We start from the raw sequence: 22,732 nt of genomic DNA, 5'->3' as shown, positions 1-22,732 counted from the left end.
CTCTTTCTGGGCTGCGAGTGTGCCAGTGATGGAGACGAAATTTCTTCAGTGTTAATTCCTACAGGTTTCTATTTTCGAAGTGGCAGGCTATTAAGTCACAAATTGTTAATTTTTCCTTCCGTCCAAAAGTTTAAAAAGGCTTCTGGGAGTATAATGCCATCATCAACAACATAATTGTTTGCAGCACTCTGATATATTTTAGCAGCAGTCTGTCATTAGTTATTTTTATTGTAATTTTTTTTTTAATGTAAAAATAAAGGGGTGAGGGTGGAAGAAGAGATTATAGTTGAAAGAAATAAGCTTAGTATGTTGAGGTAAATGTTGTGAACTGTGTTACTGAAACCAGTTTGTATAATTTTTCTAATGTAGCCCTAATCATGATTTGAGAATACATCGTAATACAAAATTACTTTACAAAGTAATACTGTACTTGCTTCAAAATGAATTAATTAGTTCACTTTGTTAAAAGTACAGTATGGGTTTGAGTATTTTTTGTATTTAATCAAAAGTGAAGATCAGTTAATTATAAGGAGGATTCCTATTGGCTCTGTAAAATGAGGAAATTCGATATCAAGAGAACAAACTGAAAAAGCCCTGAAGATATTTAAATAAGAGTTACGGAATTTTCAGGAATGATTTTGAATCTTTGCTAAGATTAGGCAGCAAAGTATAAAAGATGGTTTGTTATAAACTCTTGATAGAGGACTTTCCATGTCCTGCTTTAGTTAAAATGATTTTTGTGGATAGTTTTATTAAATATTACTGTTTTAAGGGGCAGGATTTAGCTGAGTCATTTGAGCGCTCGTCTGAGGTGCTTGTGTTGCAGGATTGAACCACCTGGGTGGATCCATTCAACTGATAGTTTTTTTCTCATTCCAACCACATGCACCACAACTGGTCAAAGGCCATGGTATATACTTTCCTGTCTGGGAAAGTGATGGGAAAATGTAGCGGGTTTCTTCTGATGACTATGAGTAGGAATTACTAATGTTTGAGATCCATAGCTGATGATAATTAATAAATGTGCTCTAGTGGTGTCGTTAAACAAAACAACTTTTAATAATTTTTGTGAATAGTTTTATGACTGTTTCAATTGTTATTGTCAGCTACCAACATGCAATTGAATTCATATAGCAATTTGTAATCATGTAAATTGTCTTGAAACTACATAGAGAACATCAAGAGAAAATATGGATGCCTTGGTGAATATAATTGCATTCTAAAAATGGAAATAGTTAAGAATCGACTTGAGACATGATCCATCGATCATGTCTTGACCACTTACATTCCAATCAGCTGACCGGAATACAGTTTGTTTTTATAATGCAGTGGCTTGTTCACTTACATTGTAACATAGCTCGAGTCGGCTTTTACAGTTTGTACAGTGCTCACAGAAATAAGAATTGATTGATTTTTACCAATTTGGTGTGTTTAAATGAAGCCACAAATGACCATGTGAGCTAGTGGCGTCCAGAGGACCGGACACTTTGGATATTTACATATCTCTCCCCCCCCCCCCCATTTCAAAGCTATTCTTGCGGTGTTGGATGAATTTGAGAGGCACATATTAGTCATTTGATTTTCAATCCTTTATTGGTGCCTGTTACATGTGCATTGTATTATAAAAACAGACAATTTTGTTCTCCTGATTTGCTACTTTACGTTTTTTTGCGAAACAATACCACTAGAGCACATTGATTTATTAATCATCAGAATTCGAGAGGAAAGCAACTAGATCAGAATACAATTTTTATATTTATGTTGAACATAATTGTTAGAGATGAGTGGTATTACCAGTAAATAATGTGCAACACCAGTCTTCGCTAGGAGAAAAATCAAGGCAAGCAATCACTTGTTGAAGTTTCAGATAAAATTTGACTCTTTCCAAAAACATTCTATGAAAGTGTGCAAGTGATCACTCACCTCCCCTGGCAAAAAATGAATATACCAATGTGCTATGATATACTGGTAGTAAAAGCTACCTGTACCATATACTCGACAGTAGGAATCAGTTGTCAGTGAATGATATCATCTTCTATTTCTATATATGTAGTTGTGAAGCAGAAAGGAATCATCTGACATTAGGGGTGGGATGTAGCCCAGTGGTAAAGCGCTCGCTCGATGCACAGTTGGTCAGGGATTGATCCTCATCGGTGGGCCCATTGGGCTATTTCTCGCTCCTGCCAGTGCACCACGACTGGCATATCAAAGGTTGTGGTATGTACTATCCTGTCTGTGGGATGGTTTATATAAAAGATTGATTGCTGCTAATTGAAAAGAGTAGTCCATGAAGTGGCGACAGCAGGTTTCCTCTCTCAATATCTGTGTGGTCCTTAAACATATGTCCGACACCACATAACTGTAAATAAAATGTGTTGAGTGCATCGTTAAATAAAACATTTCTTTTTTTCTTTCATCTGGTATTACTAAATAAACTTTAATACAGTAAGGTGGCCTTTTGTTTTTAAAGTTTAAATTATCATGTTCAACTTTTGTAATGGATTTTCTTAATTTTATTAAAACCATTCTTTAAAATACTGTTGATGCTGTTGTAAATACTGTAATTCAGGAAATTAACCCAAACAGGATATTATTGTGAAAAAAAAACATGTTTAAATGTAGTTTGCAATAATATCCTGTGGTAAATATATAAAACTCAAATAAAAAGAGAAAAACACAACAAACTTGCAATAAAATACTTGCAGTCATGTTTACTGAGGTTGATCATGTTTTACCTAGGACTAATGACAAATAAATTACGTTAAAAACACAACTTTTATTAGAAACTGATTAAAGTACATTAAATTACATTAAAAACAAGTCACTCTCAGTCACTTCTATATTCTTAATTACCACTAACAAGTCCTGCCATTTGCCAGCCAAGTGTAAGATTGTCTTTGTTCTTCGCGACTTTATCAGTAGCCAACACTATCCATTGAACATTGATTGGTTTGAAATGACTGATTCTTAAGTGGACCTTGGATGAGTATTCTTTGTCAAAACTGGCCGACACCTAAGTGTCCTCTGAAGTACATCTAACTGGGTGAACATCTTCCTTTATTTGATTGGTAACATGTTTAACACATTTGTTTTCGCAAGTAAGAGTTAAACTACTCGTGATCATTTCATGTCACAATTTTGTCTTGGGTAGCTGACTCGTGATAATTTGATGTCACATTAATTACGTAATTTAAACTATGTCATATGTTGCAATATACATGTATTATTGTAAAACAAATCTCATAATAATAAATAATGACTTAAATCAATTTGTTTTCTGTGAATACAAGGCTTGAAATAGGAAGTATAATATGGCCTGCTTTTTTTCTTTTTTTTTTAAATAGCAGACCTAAAAATAAAAATGGCTTTCTAAAAATAAATATGGCCTGCCAGAAATATACAGCAAGGGGTTGAGTGCATAATTAGGACATCTGAGATGTACTTAAGAGCATTATAAAATTATAATATAACAGAATCACAAGCTGAGTCTCAGCTAGATAGAAGATGAGATGATCATACAATATATATACTTCTGTCTCCTGAAAAATGACCTGCCATTTTGTGATAGTTTTAGCAAGTGAATTTTTATTTCGCCTGCTAGGTCTTAACAATGGACTGCTTTTAGCTTTTTGCAGACCACTATTTTGAACTTGGTTTGTTTACTGGTGAAAGTGCTGTTTTAGTTTAACCTGTCTCGGTGGCATTGTGGTTAAGCCATCGGTCATAAGGTGGGTAGATACAGGGTTTGCAGCCCGGTACCGGCTCACACCCAGAGCGAGTTTTAACGACTCAGTGGGTAGGTGTAAAGCCACTATACCCTCTTCTCTCTCACTAACCATTAACAATTAACAACTAACCCACTGTTCTGGACAGACAGTCCAGATAGCTGAGGTGTGTACCCAGGACAGCGTGCTTGAACCTTAATTGGATATAAGCACGAAAATAAGTTGAAATGAAATGAAATGAAAATGAAAATGTTTTAGTTGGCTAGCTTTGACAAGAGCGTCTTGACCAGTTGATACATTAATTAGATTAGAAAACTAGTTTTGGAATCCTTGTTTCTTAATTGTACAAGTGCATTCATCTGGGGTGATGACTTGAGGCAGTGGATTGTGTTTAACATAATTGCATTCATCAGCCATGTCATTAGTTGGAGTGAAGCCCCACCGTCTAGTTGGTAATGGCTGGTGCTGCATGTACTCCTGTTGCTCAGACAATCTAATATATTGGCATTAAAACAAATCACCATCACATCGGTTTATGCAGGAAGTGCTTCGTGTAATACTCAACATAAAATCTTGTTAAATCTGTGGATGCTCGGTAACAAATTAACAAATTTATTCCGTCTGGTGCTTCATTTTCATTGCTTTGTATGCCCAAGGTCTGATCACACATGAGGCACTGAAAGTGCTTGCCTAATGCGTGATTGATCCCCATTGGTGGGCCCATTGAGCTATTTCTCATTCCAGCTATGACAAAGGCCATGGTATGTACTGTTTTGTCTGTGGGATGGTGCATATAAAAGATCCCTTGCTGCTAATTGAAAAAAGTTACCCATGGCATGGCATGGCAGCAACAGGTTTCTTCTCATCTGTCTGATGACAAATATCCATAAATAAATACGTTGCCTTGGTAAATAAAACATTTCTTCCTTCTTTCTTCGAACTGTGAGATAATTTCAGCAACAGACCAATAATTTGAAGTATTTTTGTTGTATATCATATACATGTAGTTTAGAAGAAACATACTGTTTTAGTCAGTAATAGAGCAATTGCCAGAGGTGTGATGGGTTGGTAGATCAGTCAACCTCAGTGGACTAGGTTTTTACCTTATCCCAACCTGTGCCCCACGACTGATACATCAATGACTGTGGTGTGTACTGTGATGAGAAAGTGCTTGTAAAAGGTTCCTTGCTTTTCCATTATTGTTTATATAAAATCATTTAACCTATTTTCAGTAACATTGCAATTTTTACATTTGTATTTGTCTGAATTTAAAAGAAAAACTAAATCATGCCATACAGCTTTGTGTTAATATTAATAATGAACCAATTTTTTTGTTTTTATCTGTGTATTTCTGGAATCCCTTAGTCTTGCATTAGAAAGTCCTGGTGTTTCCTGTCACGAATAGTGTAGTCAATTGTCATGACTGTTAATGGGCAACTGCAGGAATCTGGCTAGATATATCTTTTTGTTGCATCTGGTTCTCTGGCAGAAACAATAAGGTAATGGCTGCAAATGAGCACTAGGATCAATGCAGAGGAAGTAAGCTTGGGAGATGTGACATTAACAGTGCTCGGTCAATGATGTGTTTTTGACGGGGCTGTCTGTGGTTCTGACTTCATAGACCCAAGACACAGTTTCATTATGGTGAAAATAATGTACTTTTCTGGTAGTGACAGTTGTAAAGTACACAATATTTCAACATGAACACTCGTTATGTTTGCTTGTTGGTTACACAACTTTAAATTCACGCACAGACACAGCACCAATTGGTTATAATATACTGGCCTCGGTGGTGTTGTGGTTAAGCCATCGGACATGCGGTTGGTAGGTACCGGCTCCCACCAAGAGCGAGTTTTAATGACTCGGTGGGTAGGTAGACAACCACTACACTGACTTTTCTCTTTCTAACCACTAAACATTAATCTTCTGTCCTGAACAGACAGCTCACATAGCTAAGCTGTGTGCCAGGACAGCATGCTTAAACATTATTTAGATATAAGTACAAAAATAAATTAACATGCGATAACCCGTGGCATGTTGTGAAAGTCACTTCACCAATTTAAAAAAAATGTTTATATGATTTGCAGTAAAATGTTTTTATTTTATGATGTATTTTTTTACCTACAATATGAAATGGAAATATTGTCATAAAGTTTAAGTTTAATGAAACTTTTACGGTAATTGATTAGGCTATGCAAACATAATTTACGTAACCGAACAATCTGTTTCCTGAATAAAAATCACTTAAGATATTGGAATACTGTTTTTTGGATTGGAGATCCTAAGATGTGCTGGTAACATTTTAATGATTGGAAAAAAAACCCTTCAATTACTTAAAAACAAACAGACAAACCTGTAAATATCACCTCATATTGACTTTTCCTCTTCTTTTTTTTCTCTCTTTACAGTTGAAAAACAAAATAATTATTGGCCCAAAAGTCCAAAACAAATTAAATGCAAGAGTTGTAAGATTGATCTGGGTTTTTTCTCTATTCCAACCAATGTTCCATTACTGGTATATAAAAAAAAATGTGTTATGTGCTGTTGTGTATAAAAAAAACAAAATGCTGACAAAGGTCGAAAGGAGTAAATATTGTGCCAGCACATTTCTTAATTATGTTGAATATGTTTGATACTCTTATACATGTAGGTATAGCCATTGTGCTGACTGTCATTAAAGTAATAAATATATTTCTCGCTTTTGTTTCCTGTTTGTTGGCCTCAGTTGACATACACGTACACTTATGATGGTTCAGTGGGCATATGGAATCCTGTTTCAAGTTTGTATTCTGTTTTATATTTGTGACAAACACGGGAGCTGTAGAACACTTTGTTCTTGGGACATGAAGGAAACAATACTGGTCCTAATATTGGCCTGGCAGCTAGGTTTCCAAGAGCAGGTTTGTCCAGGTGTCAACAGGAGCCAGTAACAAAGACCTCAAATGGCCGCTGATCAATGAAAGCCAGGTTAAGACAGAACAACTGGCGGTGTGCTTGGACAATGCTCTGTGTGAGCTTTTATCGAGGACCGTGCATGTCCAGCAGATGTTGATTGTATTGTTTTGTATTTTTATTGTCTATTTGTAGTCTGAAACTGATGTCTGTGTCATACACATGTAGTGCTGGGATGTGTGTAGAAGTCCTGATGATGTAGTTTAAACTCTTAAGACTGCAGAGTTCATCCTGTTGTGTGTTTTTAATCATCTATTCATAATTTGGAACCAATATCCTTTGAGAGTATGTCATCATGTAATGATAGGAAGTGTAGAAATCCTGTTATAGTTTAAATACTTAAAGGCTGAACATTGTATAATGAATACAAATGTTCTGTTTCTTTACTCATCTATTCATTGGTTGGAATCTGTGTCCTTGCTGAGAATATCATCATGTGAAGTGTGTAGACATTCTGTTGGTATAGTTTAAATACTTAAAGACTGTTGCATTCATTATGTTGTTTTTGAATATCTGTTCATAGTTTGGAACCTATGTCCTTGCTGAGTATATCATTGTGTGATGATAGGAAGTGCGTAGACATTCTGTTGTTATACTTAAAACTCTTAAGACTGTTGCATTCATAATGCTGTGTTTTTAATCATCTATTCATATTTTGGAACCTATGTCCTTGCCCAGTATATATATCATCATATAATGAGCAGGAAGTGTGTAGATACCTGTATTTGGTACATTCTTTTGTGATTTTGTCATGTGTTCATACTTGTAATTTGAAACTCTATTGTCAGTGCTGTCTTACACCAGTGCATGTAGATACAGTGGCAAAATGTACCGAATACCACTGAATTCTTGTTTGAGATGTAGCTTGTCATGTTGAACACTGTCATCCGTCATACATTTATAATGACCAAGAAGCAGGTAGATGTCTGGTGCAGACCTGTTTGAGATTTGATCATTTATTTATAGACTGAACTTTGATGTCAGTTCACATTCTTAAACCATATGATCAGGAAATATGCAGAATATCATCGCAATTTTGCTTGAGTTTTATTTTTTATTTTTTTTACCATCTATTCATGTACACAGAAGAACTGAAGCCTTCATATATGTGATGTTAATATAATGACCAGGAAGTGTGCAGAAGTTTAATATATTCCTATTTGTGATCTTGTTCTGTATGTGAATTTATAGGATAAAAGATTAAAGTCTGTTCATCAAATCAGGAAGTGTCTTCGTGATGTAATCCATTAATATCCTCCATAAATAATGGCAATTGCATGTAATGCATTTCTAAATTTATCTTGGCTGCTTCCCGGTGTTTGTGACATGATTCTGTTTGTTTTCCCGTCATGTCGGTTATTCAAATGAGAAGTGAGGAACACTTTGACGTTATGTACATGTCCAACATGTATATATATGTGTAAGTCTTTTGAGATATTTATCAATAGTTTTTATCACTCAACCACTGTTTGTATTGGCAGATCATGATGACTGAATAAAATAAAGTGATAAACTACTACAGCAGTGTTTCTGCCAGAATGAAATTTTTGGGTATGGCACTATGGAATTGAATGAAACTTCAGTCAACTGGGGATGTGGGGGGCCTACCCAGAAAGTTACGTTTAGGGTTAGGTTTAGGAAAATAATACATTAATGACAAGAGTAATTAATTTTGTTAAAAGGTTAACTTTAAAAAGAAAATTGCTAAAAAATTTGGGTATGGCACCATACCCATTTTACCCTCTGGCAGAAATCCTGTACAGTATATTACTGTATTAGCTGACACTCTGAATAAGTCGAACCCTTAGTTTGCCCTTCAGTATCTCGTACAAAATGGTTGATGCAATGTATAAGCTGTTTCAATTTTTAGGTAGTTGAATTAGACACAAATATAGATATATTGTGATAATGTTGATCAGTCGTTCAACAGAATGAATTGCGGGCATTCATTTTGGTGAACTGATCAAAATACAAATACATGTACATGTACCGTTTTAAAAGTAGCCCGCCAAGTACAAGTATATCATCGTGTAATGATAGGAAGTGTGTAGAAGTCCTGTTGTTGTGGTTTAAATATTTTAAAACCGGATAACTTTGTTCTGTTCTTTTAATTCATACTTCCTCAATGAAACAACAGGTGGAAATTAAGCAAATTGATTCAGAAACATGGCTCTTCAGCAGTTGAATATCAGGGCTTAAAATAGCAGACAGAGAAAAGTGAAAGGAAGCCCATTTCTTAGACCTAGCACTAGTAGCAGATGAAATAACAATTCACCTGTTAAAACTATAAAAAATATTGCTAATTTTTTTAAGAGAGAGATACATTTGATTATCTCGTCTGCCATTTACAGGCATGTGATTCTTCCGCTAATTGGCGGAATTCCGCTTTAAAATTTTTTTTCCTTTCATTCATTTTCCTTACATTCTGCACTAGATTACGTGCCTTAGGCATGCATGTATCATTTTCAGCTTTTTTAGAACTGTTTCAATCACATGCCTGCATTTAGCTTGTGCTTCTGTTATATTTTAATTCCATAATGCTCTAAAATACAACTCGGAGGGCCTGATTTCACACACTATTCCAGTCCCTTCCCTCTCCCTATACTGTCTTATTTCCAGAAGGCCATTTTTTTATTTATTAGCAGGACATATTTCTTTTGGCCTGCTATTTATTTATTTTTATTTGTCTTTTTTAAAGCAGGCCATATTTTACTTCCTTCCTATTTCCATCCCTGAATATAATAATAAAAACTTGACACATTTTGACCAGTCACATTGCAGTTACATATACATGTGCTTAAAAAATTCAAAGGACTGATTAGTGGATTATTTCAACACTGGATATGATTATTATGTGTTTAATTTTATTGCCATGATGGAACCATATTAACTTCAGTATACAATCATGCACATTTGTCCCTGCATATGTCACGTACGTATAGGAATTTTAATTTATTATATGGATGCATGAATTAATAAAAACAAGAGCACCATTTTTGTGGTATCTTTACCATCCAGGATTCCTGGTGGAAAACTGGCCTCGGTGTCGTCGTGGTTAGGCCATCGGTCTACAGGCTGGTAGGTACTGGGTTCGGATCCCAGTCGAGGCATGGGATTTTTAATCCAGATACCGACTCCAAACCCTGAGTGTGTGCTCCGCAAGGCTCAATGGGTAGGTGTAAACCACTTGCACCGACCAGTGATCCATAACTGGTTCAACAAAGGCCTTGGTTTGTGCTATCCTGCCTGTGGGAAGCGCAAATAAAAGATCCCTTGCTGCTAATTGGAAAGAGTAGTCCATGTAGTGGCGACAGTGGGTTTCCTCTCAAAATCTGTGTGGTCCGTAACCATATGTCTGACGCCATATAACCGTAAATAAAATGTGTTGAGTGCATCGTTAAATAAAACATTTCTTTCTTTCTTTCCTGGTGGAAAATAATTTAAGGGTTCGTAATAAAAATAAAACAGATCATATGTTATGTGTTTGAAATCTTTTGATATTGGGCACTGCATTTCATTTACTTTGACAACTTTTAAATAGCAGTTCTCTTACTATGATCTTCTAAAAATTATTAATATGTCTTCTTCAATTTCCAAGATTTTAGGGTACATAATTTTACCCTTCATACCCTGTGATAGAAACCCTGCTATTTATGTTTCCTTATTTCTTTTTAATAGTATTATTAAGTATATAATATTCTTGCTCAATAATGTGTTACTGGTATTGTTTAATTTACAGTTATAAGTATTTTTAATTATACATTGTTTTATTCAACTTAAATAAATAAATGTAATATTTGTGTTTTTTTTTTTTTCAGGTGGGAGTGGGTGGAGATTATTGAACCCCAGACGAAGGAGCATATGTATGCTAACCTGACCACTGGGGAGTGTGTCTGGGATCCACCGCAGAATGTCAAAATGTGAGTACCTACATTTGTATACCCAGGGATTTGTCCAGGATTTTCTGCCAGTGTCCCATGTCTGATGGGATAGAAAACATTAGTGTGAGTTAGTCATACTTAGGATTTTTTTTCAGGCTACTTAATGATGCAGTACGCCACTGTTGCCATTGGGCTATTTCTCGTTCCATCCAGTGCACCACGACTGGTATATCCGGCCGTGGTATGTGCTATCCTGTCTGTGAGATGGTGCATATAAAAGATCCCTTGCTACTACTAATGGAAAAATGTAGCGGGTTTCCTCTCTGTGACTGTCAAAATGACCATATGTTTGACATCCATTAGCGATGATTAATAAATCAATATGCTCTAGTGGTGTCATTAAACAAAACAAACTTTTTTTTTTTTTTTTAATTGGAACAGATATAATTAAGTATATATACTGGGAATTTGTAGCATAAAAATTTTGAAATTTTCTATGCTTCTTTCTTATGTTCAGGCTTATGTTCAGACCCAAAGAACTCTTTTTAAAGAAATTAATCATTGAAAAAGAAAAATGGAAACAAGTCCAGCAAATCACTGTGTGAATCCAAATACATGTACTTCCTTTTCAGAATTTGGATTAAATGAATCGTGAATTGTACATAACAAGGAGAAAAGAATGAGTCATAGCAATTAATGTTTATGAACCAGACAGATTATACTGAACCAGGGTATGGTAGCCGAGTCATGTAGTTCAGTGAAAATATTATTCATACATATAAGTTCTATAGTCAGTCCCAGCATTCTATAAAAATGTGTTTTGTAAATAATTTTAGTTTAGTTTAGCATAAGTTGAAAAGAAAAAGTGTTCTGGAAAAACCCCAAAAGCTATTTTTGTGTGCAATTTACAAATCAATCAGCTCAGAAATAAATAACTACTAGAAAATTCCATAGTATGAAAAAAGGCATTCCCTGTGGGACAGACTATAGTACTGAAGCCTACATTGTAACAAGAAAAAACCCATGACAGACAAGAGAATTGACTTGAGGTCACTTTTGTTAATGGTGTGTGGGTGTTTGGGGTTCACGGGTATCCCCAAACAACAGTGTCAGATATATCATAGTGATGTTATGTAATAATACTCTTTATATATATGTAACTATAGCATTTGAATTACGGGTTTCTGTTTTGGGGTACCTGTGTTTGGGGTTTGGGAGGATATTTTAAATTAGTCTGAAAGATATTAATACAAGCAAACACTGAACAAATTCTAGAAAAAAACACCCGATTTTATTTATGAAATTTTGTTACCATCTACATATTAAAATATTTTTTTTCCCTTGTACATATCTGTTGCCTTAGCTATTAACTGTGTCCTGTGCATTACTTAGAAGTTGGTGTCATCTGTTTAAATCTTGTGTGAAAAGTGTTGGAAACAATCTAGACATTAACAGATGATTACCATCATCGAGACACCTGTTGGTGAATCCCACAAGGAAGTTGTAGACTGAGAACCTGCAGCTGCTTAACCACTACACCACCAAGGCTGATCCATTTAAACTTAAAGTTTGTTTTGTTTAATGACACCACTAGAGCACATTGATTAATTAATCTGTGGCTATTGGATGTAAAACATTTGATAATTTTAGGGGGAACCCACTACATTTGTTCTGTTAGTAGCATGGGATCTGTTATATATGCACTATCCCACAGACAACCGTTTAAATATTAATTGTGGTGCTCTGGCTGGAACGAGAAATAGCCCAGTGGACCCACCAAAAGGGAGTGATCCTAGACCAACTGTGCATCAAGAGAGCGATTTACCATTGGGTTACGTCCTGTCCCCTCAGTTAACTTCATTCACCAACGTCTGATTACCTAAGATATTGAAATACTGTCTCTCCCACATCAACTGTATATCAAGCGGGTGCTTTACCACTGAGCTATGTCCCACCCTCTTGGTCCTTTTCCATGTCTACCGGTACTTATCTGACCATTAATATTAGGACTATTGAAGGTTGATTAAGAGTTCACATTGGGTATTGCTGTGCCTAGTCATTTAATAATTGCTATTGTTTTTCTTGTACATTTACACATATTAATAATTGTGGGATGTACATTAGTCCCGTCATGAAGGCCAAACTAGTAGTTGTCATCAACTATTTATTATGGCTAATTTAGCTGAGTGCTGATAGAATGGAAAAGTGCTTAAAACATCAAACAGATGAAATGTACACCATGTTTATCTAAATCTCCCAAGTTGAAGCAGTTTGTCTGTATATTAAGCTGTTTAATGCCTTTTTCATGAACAAAAACACTTTCCTAAAAAAAAAAAAAACATTAACGTTTTTGATGTAGGAAGATTTTCCCTTTGATGTCATTCTGTATTTAAATAATTAGCAAAGTATTGATATTTTCATATTATTAATAACTCCCCAAGTCCCAAGTCCAAATTACATCAGTAATATAAATAATGTTATAATGTTTTAGATGATATGGATTAAAAGAGTTGGTAACTGACACTTACATACATTTATTACCCTAGCTCGTGACATCTGAAAATTATTTCACCCAGGATATATATTTGATAATAAATGGTAAATTGTTTATTAACCTCAATAAAAACATCTTTGTTGTAATCAGAATAACTTTTAGCTAGGAATCCAAATGTGTAGGTACATATGATAGCATGTAGAAATTATTTCATGAATTGTTTTGCTTAAGGATACAATACTAAAATGTGATCTTTTTAAAATTTGCTAACATAAAAATTTGTACTAGTAAAAAATAATAAAAGAAAGGCATCTTGATTATTCAACATAAAATGTAGCTGTAAAGGATCAGGCTTTATAACAGCAATTAATTTGAGGGTTTGTAATAAAACCGAAACCGACCATAAGTGCCGGTACTACAAGTAGGTGGAACTAGGTTTGAAATGTTTTTAAACTAAATACTACATGTCGTGCACTTTGAAACAATTTGGGCTGGGACGTTAGCCATTAGTAAAGCACTCGTTTGATATGTGGTCGGTTTGTAATTGATCCTCGTTGGTGGGCCCAGTGGGCAATTTCTCATTCCAGCCATTGCACCACAACTGGTATATCAAAGGTCGTGGTATGTGCTATCCTGTCTGAGATGGTGCATATAAAAGATCCCTTGCTACTAATGAAAAAATATAGTGGGTTTCCTCTCTATGACCATACGTCAAAATTACCAAATGTTTGACGTCCAATAACCAATGATTAATAATCAATGTGCTCTAATGGTCTCGTTAAACCAAACAAACTTTTTTGACACAATTTGAACAGTAGTTCCTTTGCTGTGATCTACCTAAACACTAGTTACAATGTTTATAAAAGCTATACTGGTATATCCATTAATTGCCAACATTTTAGGGTACATAATATTACCAATGATACCATCGGTATCTTCTGACAAAACCCTGAGGATGTACCACCTGAATTATTAACACTTTAACACTTGAGAAAGCATTGTATGCATTGCTTTAAATGTTCATACACACACTGCATGGGAATCCTGCTAATAAGGACCCGATTACCTTAAGTCCAGACCAATAGGCATCAAATATTTATTACCAATACTGAGGTAATACTTCCTTATCCTCCAGATGAAAGGGGCTCCTGAAATACCGCCAAAGTAATCTTAGGCTTACATTATTAATTATACCACAAACATCTGAGAAATCACTTTCTTCACTGCAAATTGTTTAGAATGTAGCCATGTGGAAGCCGCAGGTTTCTTCTCAAGTGCTATGGTTACCATATGTTAGAACACCTAATAATTGGTAATGAAATAGGTACTGAGATAAAGAGAATCTGTTATGAGTGTCTCCGGGGAAACAAGGGAAATCCTCGGACCTGAGTTGTGTGTGTCTCAAATGAGCCATAATTCACACTGTAATTGGTTGACCAGTTTTTGACAAAACAGTTTATTTCCAGGGTCTTCAACAGACAAGAATGATGATTTAATTTTCTTGACTACATTTATAAAAAAAAAAAAAAAATTAATAAAAAATGAAAACAATGCAAATATTCATGTAATTTAATACTTGTTAAACGATACATTTCCAAAATGAGTAATCAAACAATAATTCCAAATCTTTCAAACATTAAACATAATTGTGATAAATCTCTCAAGATAATATGTTAATATGTTTCAGGATTCTCACTGGCCTTTCTCCATTGGGGGTCATTTGAGCTTTCTTGTGAAATTTGGGGAGTCCCATAATAGGATTTTAAGTTAAAACTAAAAAAATAAAAGTCCTGTCCAAGTTCCATGCTTCAAAAGATACTTTTCGAGGGTCAGTGAGATCCCTGTGTTTAATATAAAATATGACCAGTAACAAACTAATAAATGTTCCTGTTAAGTAACACATGTAGATGTTTATTGTCCCAGCATTGACATTGTAAACATCCCCCCACCAAACAAAAGAAGAAAAAGAACACCCCACAACATTATATTGGCAACTGGTATCATAAGATACAACACTAGCTCATTGGATCAATTTCCACTTATTCATCTTTGTAGTCAATATTTAGCACAATGTATAGTCAGCTATATCTGAATGTAAAAAGATCCTTACGAAATACGGCATCAGGTAAGTTCAAAGACGGCGGTCGGCAGTACAGATCAAAAAAGGAGAAGCAGTCAGAACAATGGGATATTGTTGAAACACCCTTTTGTATTATACAGTAGAATCTATTTGAATTTTCTGTATCAACCAGATTATGTCACATGACATTCATAGCATACAACAACTGGCTATGATTTCATATTCACCTGCTATTTATATTAATGACATGACTGTTTTACATTTTTGTCACAACATTAAAAAAAAAAGTCATGTTATTGTTACTAGATTTACACCATGTGCATATGCACCATATAATATTATGTGTACACATGTAATTATTTCTCCTGAATGCTTGAAAAAGTATAACTAAATTTGTATTTTTCTAATACTTGAATGACTGAAATTGGCAGTCAAAGTTGAAAACAATCCTTGTTGATGTTTTTTAATCCTTTACATGCATTGTGTAGTTCTATGGGGGTTTTTAGGGGTTTTTTTCCCATTCATACCTACAGCAAAGCTCATTCACTGATGACCTTATGTTTCATTGATATCCCAGCCAGTGTTGTTATTTATAGGTAACCACTGTGTTATTGTGCAGTAGTTATTCACAGAACTGAACACTTCATTACACGCTTCAAATCTGGTAGCACCTGGTACATAACATATACCTGCAAGACAATCTATCTGTACTGCCACTGTCAGTTGGAACATTTTTGTACATTATCAAAGGCCTCAATTATCGTACATTTCAGTTGCTCAAATACTACGTTAACCTGAAATACTTGTATGTATTTATTTATTTTTTAGGCATCTGTTTTTGACGGTTGTATTATGGTATGGCATTATTCATAGTGATAATAAATGAATATTTTACGTTACATGCAAATAATTTTTTGGGAAAGGCATCAATGTTTTTCTCATGACAAGTGGATATATATATTCTTTTGGAATTGTGAAGTTAAAAAAGGACTATTCCATCTGATAACATATCATCCATTTAAATATACTGATAACTGTAAAATACTGATAATTGTAAATTAATTGTCCTTTAATGTGCAGAAGAGTGTGAAAACTATGTCTCAGTGATCAAGTTACGGTATGCGACACACTGCCATCCCATGTTGTACTTGCATACAAGGTCTGACAGTCCAATACAAATTGATAAAAAAGATATGCCCTGTGAACAAAAAGTTTACAGATGGATGGATGAATGGATGTATGTACAGATGTAAATTATTGGCTATTCTTGGCATACTAAAAATGCTACAATGTAAAAAACGTTATTTTTTTTTACAAATTTTGAAGCGTTTTCATTCACTTGACAATGTCAGTAAGACAAGTAAAACAAATTGACCGAATACTACACGGGACATGTCGAACCATGTATGCACGTGCAAATTGAATTTCACGTTGTCAACGATTAACAGTGCAAAAATAATCGATAAAATTTATGAATCCTGATAATACAGCTCAAGGCTAATACTACCTATATAATTTCATTACACAATGAATTCTTTAACACAACAAATACTATATGTACAAATCAGAAGTTTCTTTTTTTGTTCAGTATATATATATAAAAGTCTGTTTGAGCTGGTTTCTCTGTAGTTACAAGTTTATAAATAATTTATATACAGTTGAACATAACATATTTAGATGTGTGTGAAAAGAATGTGGATTAACAACACCGAAATCTGCATTATCGTAATATGTATGTAACAACTAAAGTTGTATTTGTTACACAGCTGTCATTGACATACTTGTGGGGTGAACTTTCCTTTGAAACATTTGTTAAAGAATGACAGTGCCTAGAAAATGGATTACTCCAAGTCAAGTGCGGCAAGTTAAAGAGAGAGAGCTTTGTATTGACTTTGCTTAAAACCTGTTCTAACCAGTATTTGTATATCTATTTTTAATAAATGTAAGTGGCTTATAGTTTCTTGGCTTTTGTACATACATTGTATGTAGGTGTACATCATGTCGTTTTGATGTCAGTTTCATATGCATGTACTTGGAATGTTGGTGTACTTGTGGGTTGTATAAAGTGGCTTTCTTAGTAGGAGGTCTTAGAAAAGAATACAAAAAGACATGCTTTTATGTTATGCAATGAAATGCTTATAAAATGTTTTTCTAGTATTCAAGTTACCTGTATGTAACAATAGTAATCATATATTCATTATTCATAATAAATGCATGTGTGTGTGTGTGTGTATGTGTGTGTGTCTATATATATATATATATATATATATATATATATATATATATACAGTCAAACCTGCCTTCGCGGGCACCTCCATATGGCGGCCACCTGTCCATGGCGGCCACCCTGAGGTCCCCCCAATGAATTTTACTATATATTTTACCTCTATATAGCAACCACCTGCTCAACGCGGCCAGCGGCCACACTTTTGTCATAAAAAAGCGAAAATGAACCTGCTATCGCGGCCACAATTGTTTTTTAGTGCAAGTTATAAAGAAATGTCGGCAATCGTAAAAAAAAAAAACGTAAGATGTTTTTGTTGATATAACCAATTGGCTTGATAAACAGCAGTCCTTTAAAGGTCATCGGTCGCTTAGCTGTGTTCGTTAATTAACAAGTGTTTTTAATCTGGATTAACGGTGCGATGTACTAGTCATCGGCGGTGGTCATTAAACGCAATTGATAAAAGGGTATCTAGCCTAAAACAACTGGAGTTAAACGTGTCAACTCTAGAAGGAATTAAATACTGCTGCAGTTTATTTCTGATATTTATTTTTTGCACATGTATATGGCTCCTTAATAGTTCTATTGCAACATACGTGTAATTGTTTTTAAAAATTCAGACTTGTATATGACCTGCATACGGCGGCCACTTCTCTATGGTGGCCACTTTAGTCATGTCCCACGAGTGGCCACATAGACAGGTTCGACTGTATATATATATATATATATATATATATATATATATATATACATACATACATATACATATACATATATAAACATACATACACACACACACATATACATGTACATGAATTAAATGGTATGAAAAAAAATCCAAGTTTAGTATACTTACACTTAAGTGTCAGCCTATTTGATGATTATGGAAAACCAATACACTTACCACGAGACAGTGTTAAGTGTTAATACATGTATGTTATAGCAAATCAGTAGTTATATTTGATCCCCAACCATTACTCCCTGTACATTAATTCCACAATACACACACACACACACACACACACACACAAATGGATCTTGTATCATTATTGAAATATATGGTATCCCCAATTTTGACCTAGTATGACCACAATTTGTGGCCATTTGAAACGGATTATTATGGCACACTATTAGAGAAAAAGGAGTGTTAAAGTCCCTGAAGAAATCTTGATTCGAGTAATAATGGCATTTTGCCACGCCATTGATTGCGGGGAAGTAATTTTCAGCAACAGAGCCTTAAGAGTCGACATATTGAACTGATTCGGTTTGGGCCGAGGTTCCTTTGCATGAGCCGTTCAAGTCGCTTAATGAAGTGGTCAAATGAAAAGAGCCCGGCTTTTGTTGACTTAAACACACGCAGCAAATATTTGGTCGTGGATGTTGGGCAATTGTTATGTTGAACTCTGTGCACAATTTTCGTCCTGCGATGGCATCCCAGGGAGTGTGACTGACACAAGCAAAGAGCATTACTTGATTGAGACACTGTAGGCGCTGTTTGCTCTCTAATTTGTTCTCTTCTTTGTAGCGGATTTTCTTTCGCAATTAGGTTCGGGTTTTTTTTTTTCGTTTTTTTTTTTTAAGACCCTTTGATTATTTGTCATCTTTAGGAATTTAATTAAATTTACACCACTAATACATTAATATCAGTGAATTGTTAGCCTATGACATTAGGTGTCAAAAAGCTGGCAATTTTGACATGGAGTCTAAAGAAAAAAAAAACCCAGGAAAAATGTTAGCTTTTTCACACAACAGATAACAATGTGGAGTATTTTAAATATCCACTTTCCAATAAGATATGATTATGTTAATTGTTTCAGTGTTCTGTCTCCATTATAAATGTTGTTCCAAGATCAGCAATATCAAAGGTTGTCTGTCTAGATAGAACAATCTATGATATTGCCAATCTTGGAACAACATATATAAAGGAGATAGAAAACTGAAGAAATTAACAGAAATAAATATTATTAATTGAGGAGCTGGTTTGTGTGGGAATAATAATCAGGGATCGAAATTGGCTAAATTTCTTGCCAGACATCTAGTCCGGAATGCTACAAATTCTGCTGGCCGAATTAAAATCTGGCGGACCAAACATAATGACACAAACTAATGTGTGAATATAAACTAAAAATAATTGCCAGTACAAAGGGACGATAAGCAAAAATCTCCTGGCCCATTGTGATGATGTTGACCAGTAAAAACTAGTTGGTACAGCAGTATTTCGATCACTGTTAATGTACATTGTACATGTGTATATATATGGATACTTGGTGTACAGTAATGGCTCTTTTTTGCTTTTTGTCTCTAGTACAATTATGTATTTTAACTTAAATGCGTGCATCAAGTTTATGGAATATGATATATACATTGTGTATAACTAAATTATCCCTGTTTGGTTCTAGTCATTTAGTTCATCTTCCACTACACAGAGTTAGTGTTCATTCTAATCTGTATACATGTACTGTACATATTAATTCTCAAGTTGATATGCTCTCAACTGGCTTGTCTTTAGCTGGTAATTGCAGGCCCCATCTGCTGTCTTCTCTACGCATCATCTTATTAGGTTTACCATTTGCTAGTTGATGAACATACTCCCTCTGATTACAGTACCTTTCAGTAGGAATTTTGACCTGCATAAGAAATTAATATTTTATATTTCACCAGTACTCTCATTAGTCCCATAGACAAACCGGAAGGGACTATATAGGTTTTGTCACCATGCATTTCTGTCTGTCGGTCTGTTTTTTTAATTTTTATAATGCCTCAAAATATGGAGCAGACATGCTTTATCATGTACTGTTACAGATCAGGGGGTTGGATTTAGCTCAGTCGGTTGAATATCTGGGATTTATTTTATTATGGCCTTAAGGCTAGTAGTTGTATGTACATGTAGGCACCGAGTTCATATACCAATACCAACTGAAGCCAGAGTGAGTGCATGGCTTGTCTAACTGAGATGACGCAGGCTATTTACATCAATTATTGTTCTGTGCATAGTGCAACAAGGCCATGATCTATGTGAACTGGACTAAAAGGATCTCTAGGGCTAATTGAAGGAAATATATAGATCTATTAAATTCTCTAACACTAAATCATTGGGCTCTGTCCCAGACGAATAGTCCCAATCAGCTGAGTTGCATCCTAAGACATCACAGACTTGCAGATCAGCACAAAAATAAATTAATAATTTTGCTGATAGTGGTTTAAAAACTGTTCATATTAAAATTAAAACCTGCATCAATTGCATAAATAATACAAAAAAATTGAGTATGTACAATTTAAGTATTTTAGTGTATATTTTTTCGAATCATTTGCCATTGTAACCATACATACAGTATACCATGTAGCCCTAGATGATTTTTCTATCACCTGATTAATGACCATTCTATATAATTGTATTAGAGAATGTTGGCATTTTAACTCACATGGAATAATAAAACAATGTACAAAAAAAAAAAAAATCTTTGAAATAATAATAATGATATTTAATTATAACAGGGCTTTATAGTACTTCCTGCTTGTGCATTATGGTTGGTTGATGTTACTTCCTGTTTGACTTTGATAGCAGAATTTCACTGTATAAATTCCAGTTAGCTTTGAAACTGTATTTCGTTCTTGTGAGACTGCATAAATACCAGTAGGTAGATGGCCTGTTATTTATTATTTTAGTGTCTTAAATTTTATAAAATCAGAAATATAGCTGCTGCGATAGGTTTATGTTGGTTGCTCTCCAGTTTTAATGTTTGATATCAGTGGAGCACAAATTGGTATAGATTAGAGTTCATAATTATCAACCAGAAATGTCATTTTATTTGAAATGGAATTCTGATATAAAGTCTTCGTTTAGAAATGCCATTAAAAAAAAAAATTCAAATATGCTCTCTCTCCTCCCCCCCCCCCCCCCCCCCCCCCCCCCCCCAATCATGCAGCTCTTAATACTGGCACAACAAGTCACTCTTTTGGGAAATGCTGTCTATTGGTGTATTAGCATGCATTCCTCATTTTATTACAAGTGAATGGTTCATAGACCGGTAGTTAGTGCAGGAAGAAGTGTCCATTAAACGTCTGTTTATGTTTTCACAATTAGTTCTTTAAAAGGTTGAAACTATAAAATGCTGACAAATAGAAAGTGTCCACATGAGTGTAATAGGTTATAGTATTCATTCTTCACATTGAACTCCGTGGAATTATTTACTGTTTCAATAAATTGTCCACAACACATTACTGTATATAACATGTATTAGTGTTCATGGTATGTGCTTTATTATCAGTGGGAAATTCATTTAAAAGATCATTCTTATTGGCAATAAAAGTAGCATGCATATGTGTGGCAGCTGTAGGTTATGCTGACAAAATGCATGCTTAATAAAACTTGGTACAATGCATTTGATGAAAACTATACTCTCTTTTTTACATCTTGTATGATTTTCATGCAAAACAAAAGGAAACTATGCATAGGCATACGGTCTCCCATTTTTGAATGGGGCAGACTGGTTTTTGACAGAATTAAACAAAAATGCCACAATCTAGATAACAACATTTAGTCATTTATTCATATTAGCATTACTGCCAAACAGCTATATAGGGTTACAAACAAATCACTACATATGGATTACAACTAATTTTGTGGGTAGAATGATGAAAATACATGGTAAAAAGGTATCGGATTAGCACATTTTGCCCAAATATCTCTATCTTTTTTTGTCAGAATTGCCCGTCTCGTATTACATAATTATTTGTGTTATGCAGTTAGAAACAGTGGTTAATATCTTAAGCCACGTTTTAAATTTAGCAGGATTTTGTGCTTCCGCAAATCCCAGATTTTGGGTTGGAAGCGTAAGATTAAAAGACAAAATCCCCAAATGTCTACATTAAAGACATTTTTTTGATTCTGGTGGAATCCTAAAAAAATATCTCTGAAAATTGAGTGCTTGCAAACTTGTATGTTTAGGATACAAAGCACAGACATCTATTTGGGAATACATGGCATACATGCAACACTCTTTTAATGAGAGACTTGTAAAAATAAACTGGCAACCGACAAGTTCCATTGGCTATTGTAACCTCCATACAAGCTTTAAATAGAAAGAATAGTCGTATATGACATATTGAATATTTGATTATTTTTGACATCTTAATTATGAACATTATTCACAATCTCTCCAGGTCAGTTATGGATGTTCCTGTTTTTCTTTACAAATTGGGGAATTGGTATGCATGCAGTAATCCCTTTTTTTTTCTTCACAACTGGCTGTGGTTGCTTAAATGTTTGAAAACTCTTGCTTCAGAACAAACCTTTAAAGTTAAATTGACTTGAAGACAGTCATTAGTAAAACAACTGGTTAGAATTTTCTGGTAGCTTTACATGTATTTTAAATC

The 22,732-nt window shown here is 34.5% G+C and overlaps 1 protein-coding gene across 1 annotated transcript in view; it reads left to right on the top strand.

The window, feature by feature from the left end:
- LOC121381897 (rho GTPase-activating protein 39-like) overlaps window positions 1-22,732 on the top strand; it is a 135,691-nt gene that overhangs the window by 13,523 nt on the left and 99,436 nt on the right. The window contains exon 2 of the mRNA XM_041511300.1: window positions 10,496-10,597. Within this exon, the coding sequence (XP_041367234.1) occupies window positions 10,496-10,597 (102 nt within the window). The remainder of the gene's footprint in view (window positions 1-10,495; window positions 10,598-22,732) is intronic.

This window comes from Gigantopelta aegis, chromosome 9 (assembly GCF_016097555.1).
Source record: "Gigantopelta aegis isolate Gae_Host chromosome 9, Gae_host_genome, whole genome shotgun sequence".
NCBI lineage: Eukaryota > Metazoa > Mollusca > Gastropoda > Neomphalida > Peltospiridae > Gigantopelta > Gigantopelta aegis.
This window is presented reverse-complemented; position numbering and strand designations above follow the sequence as displayed.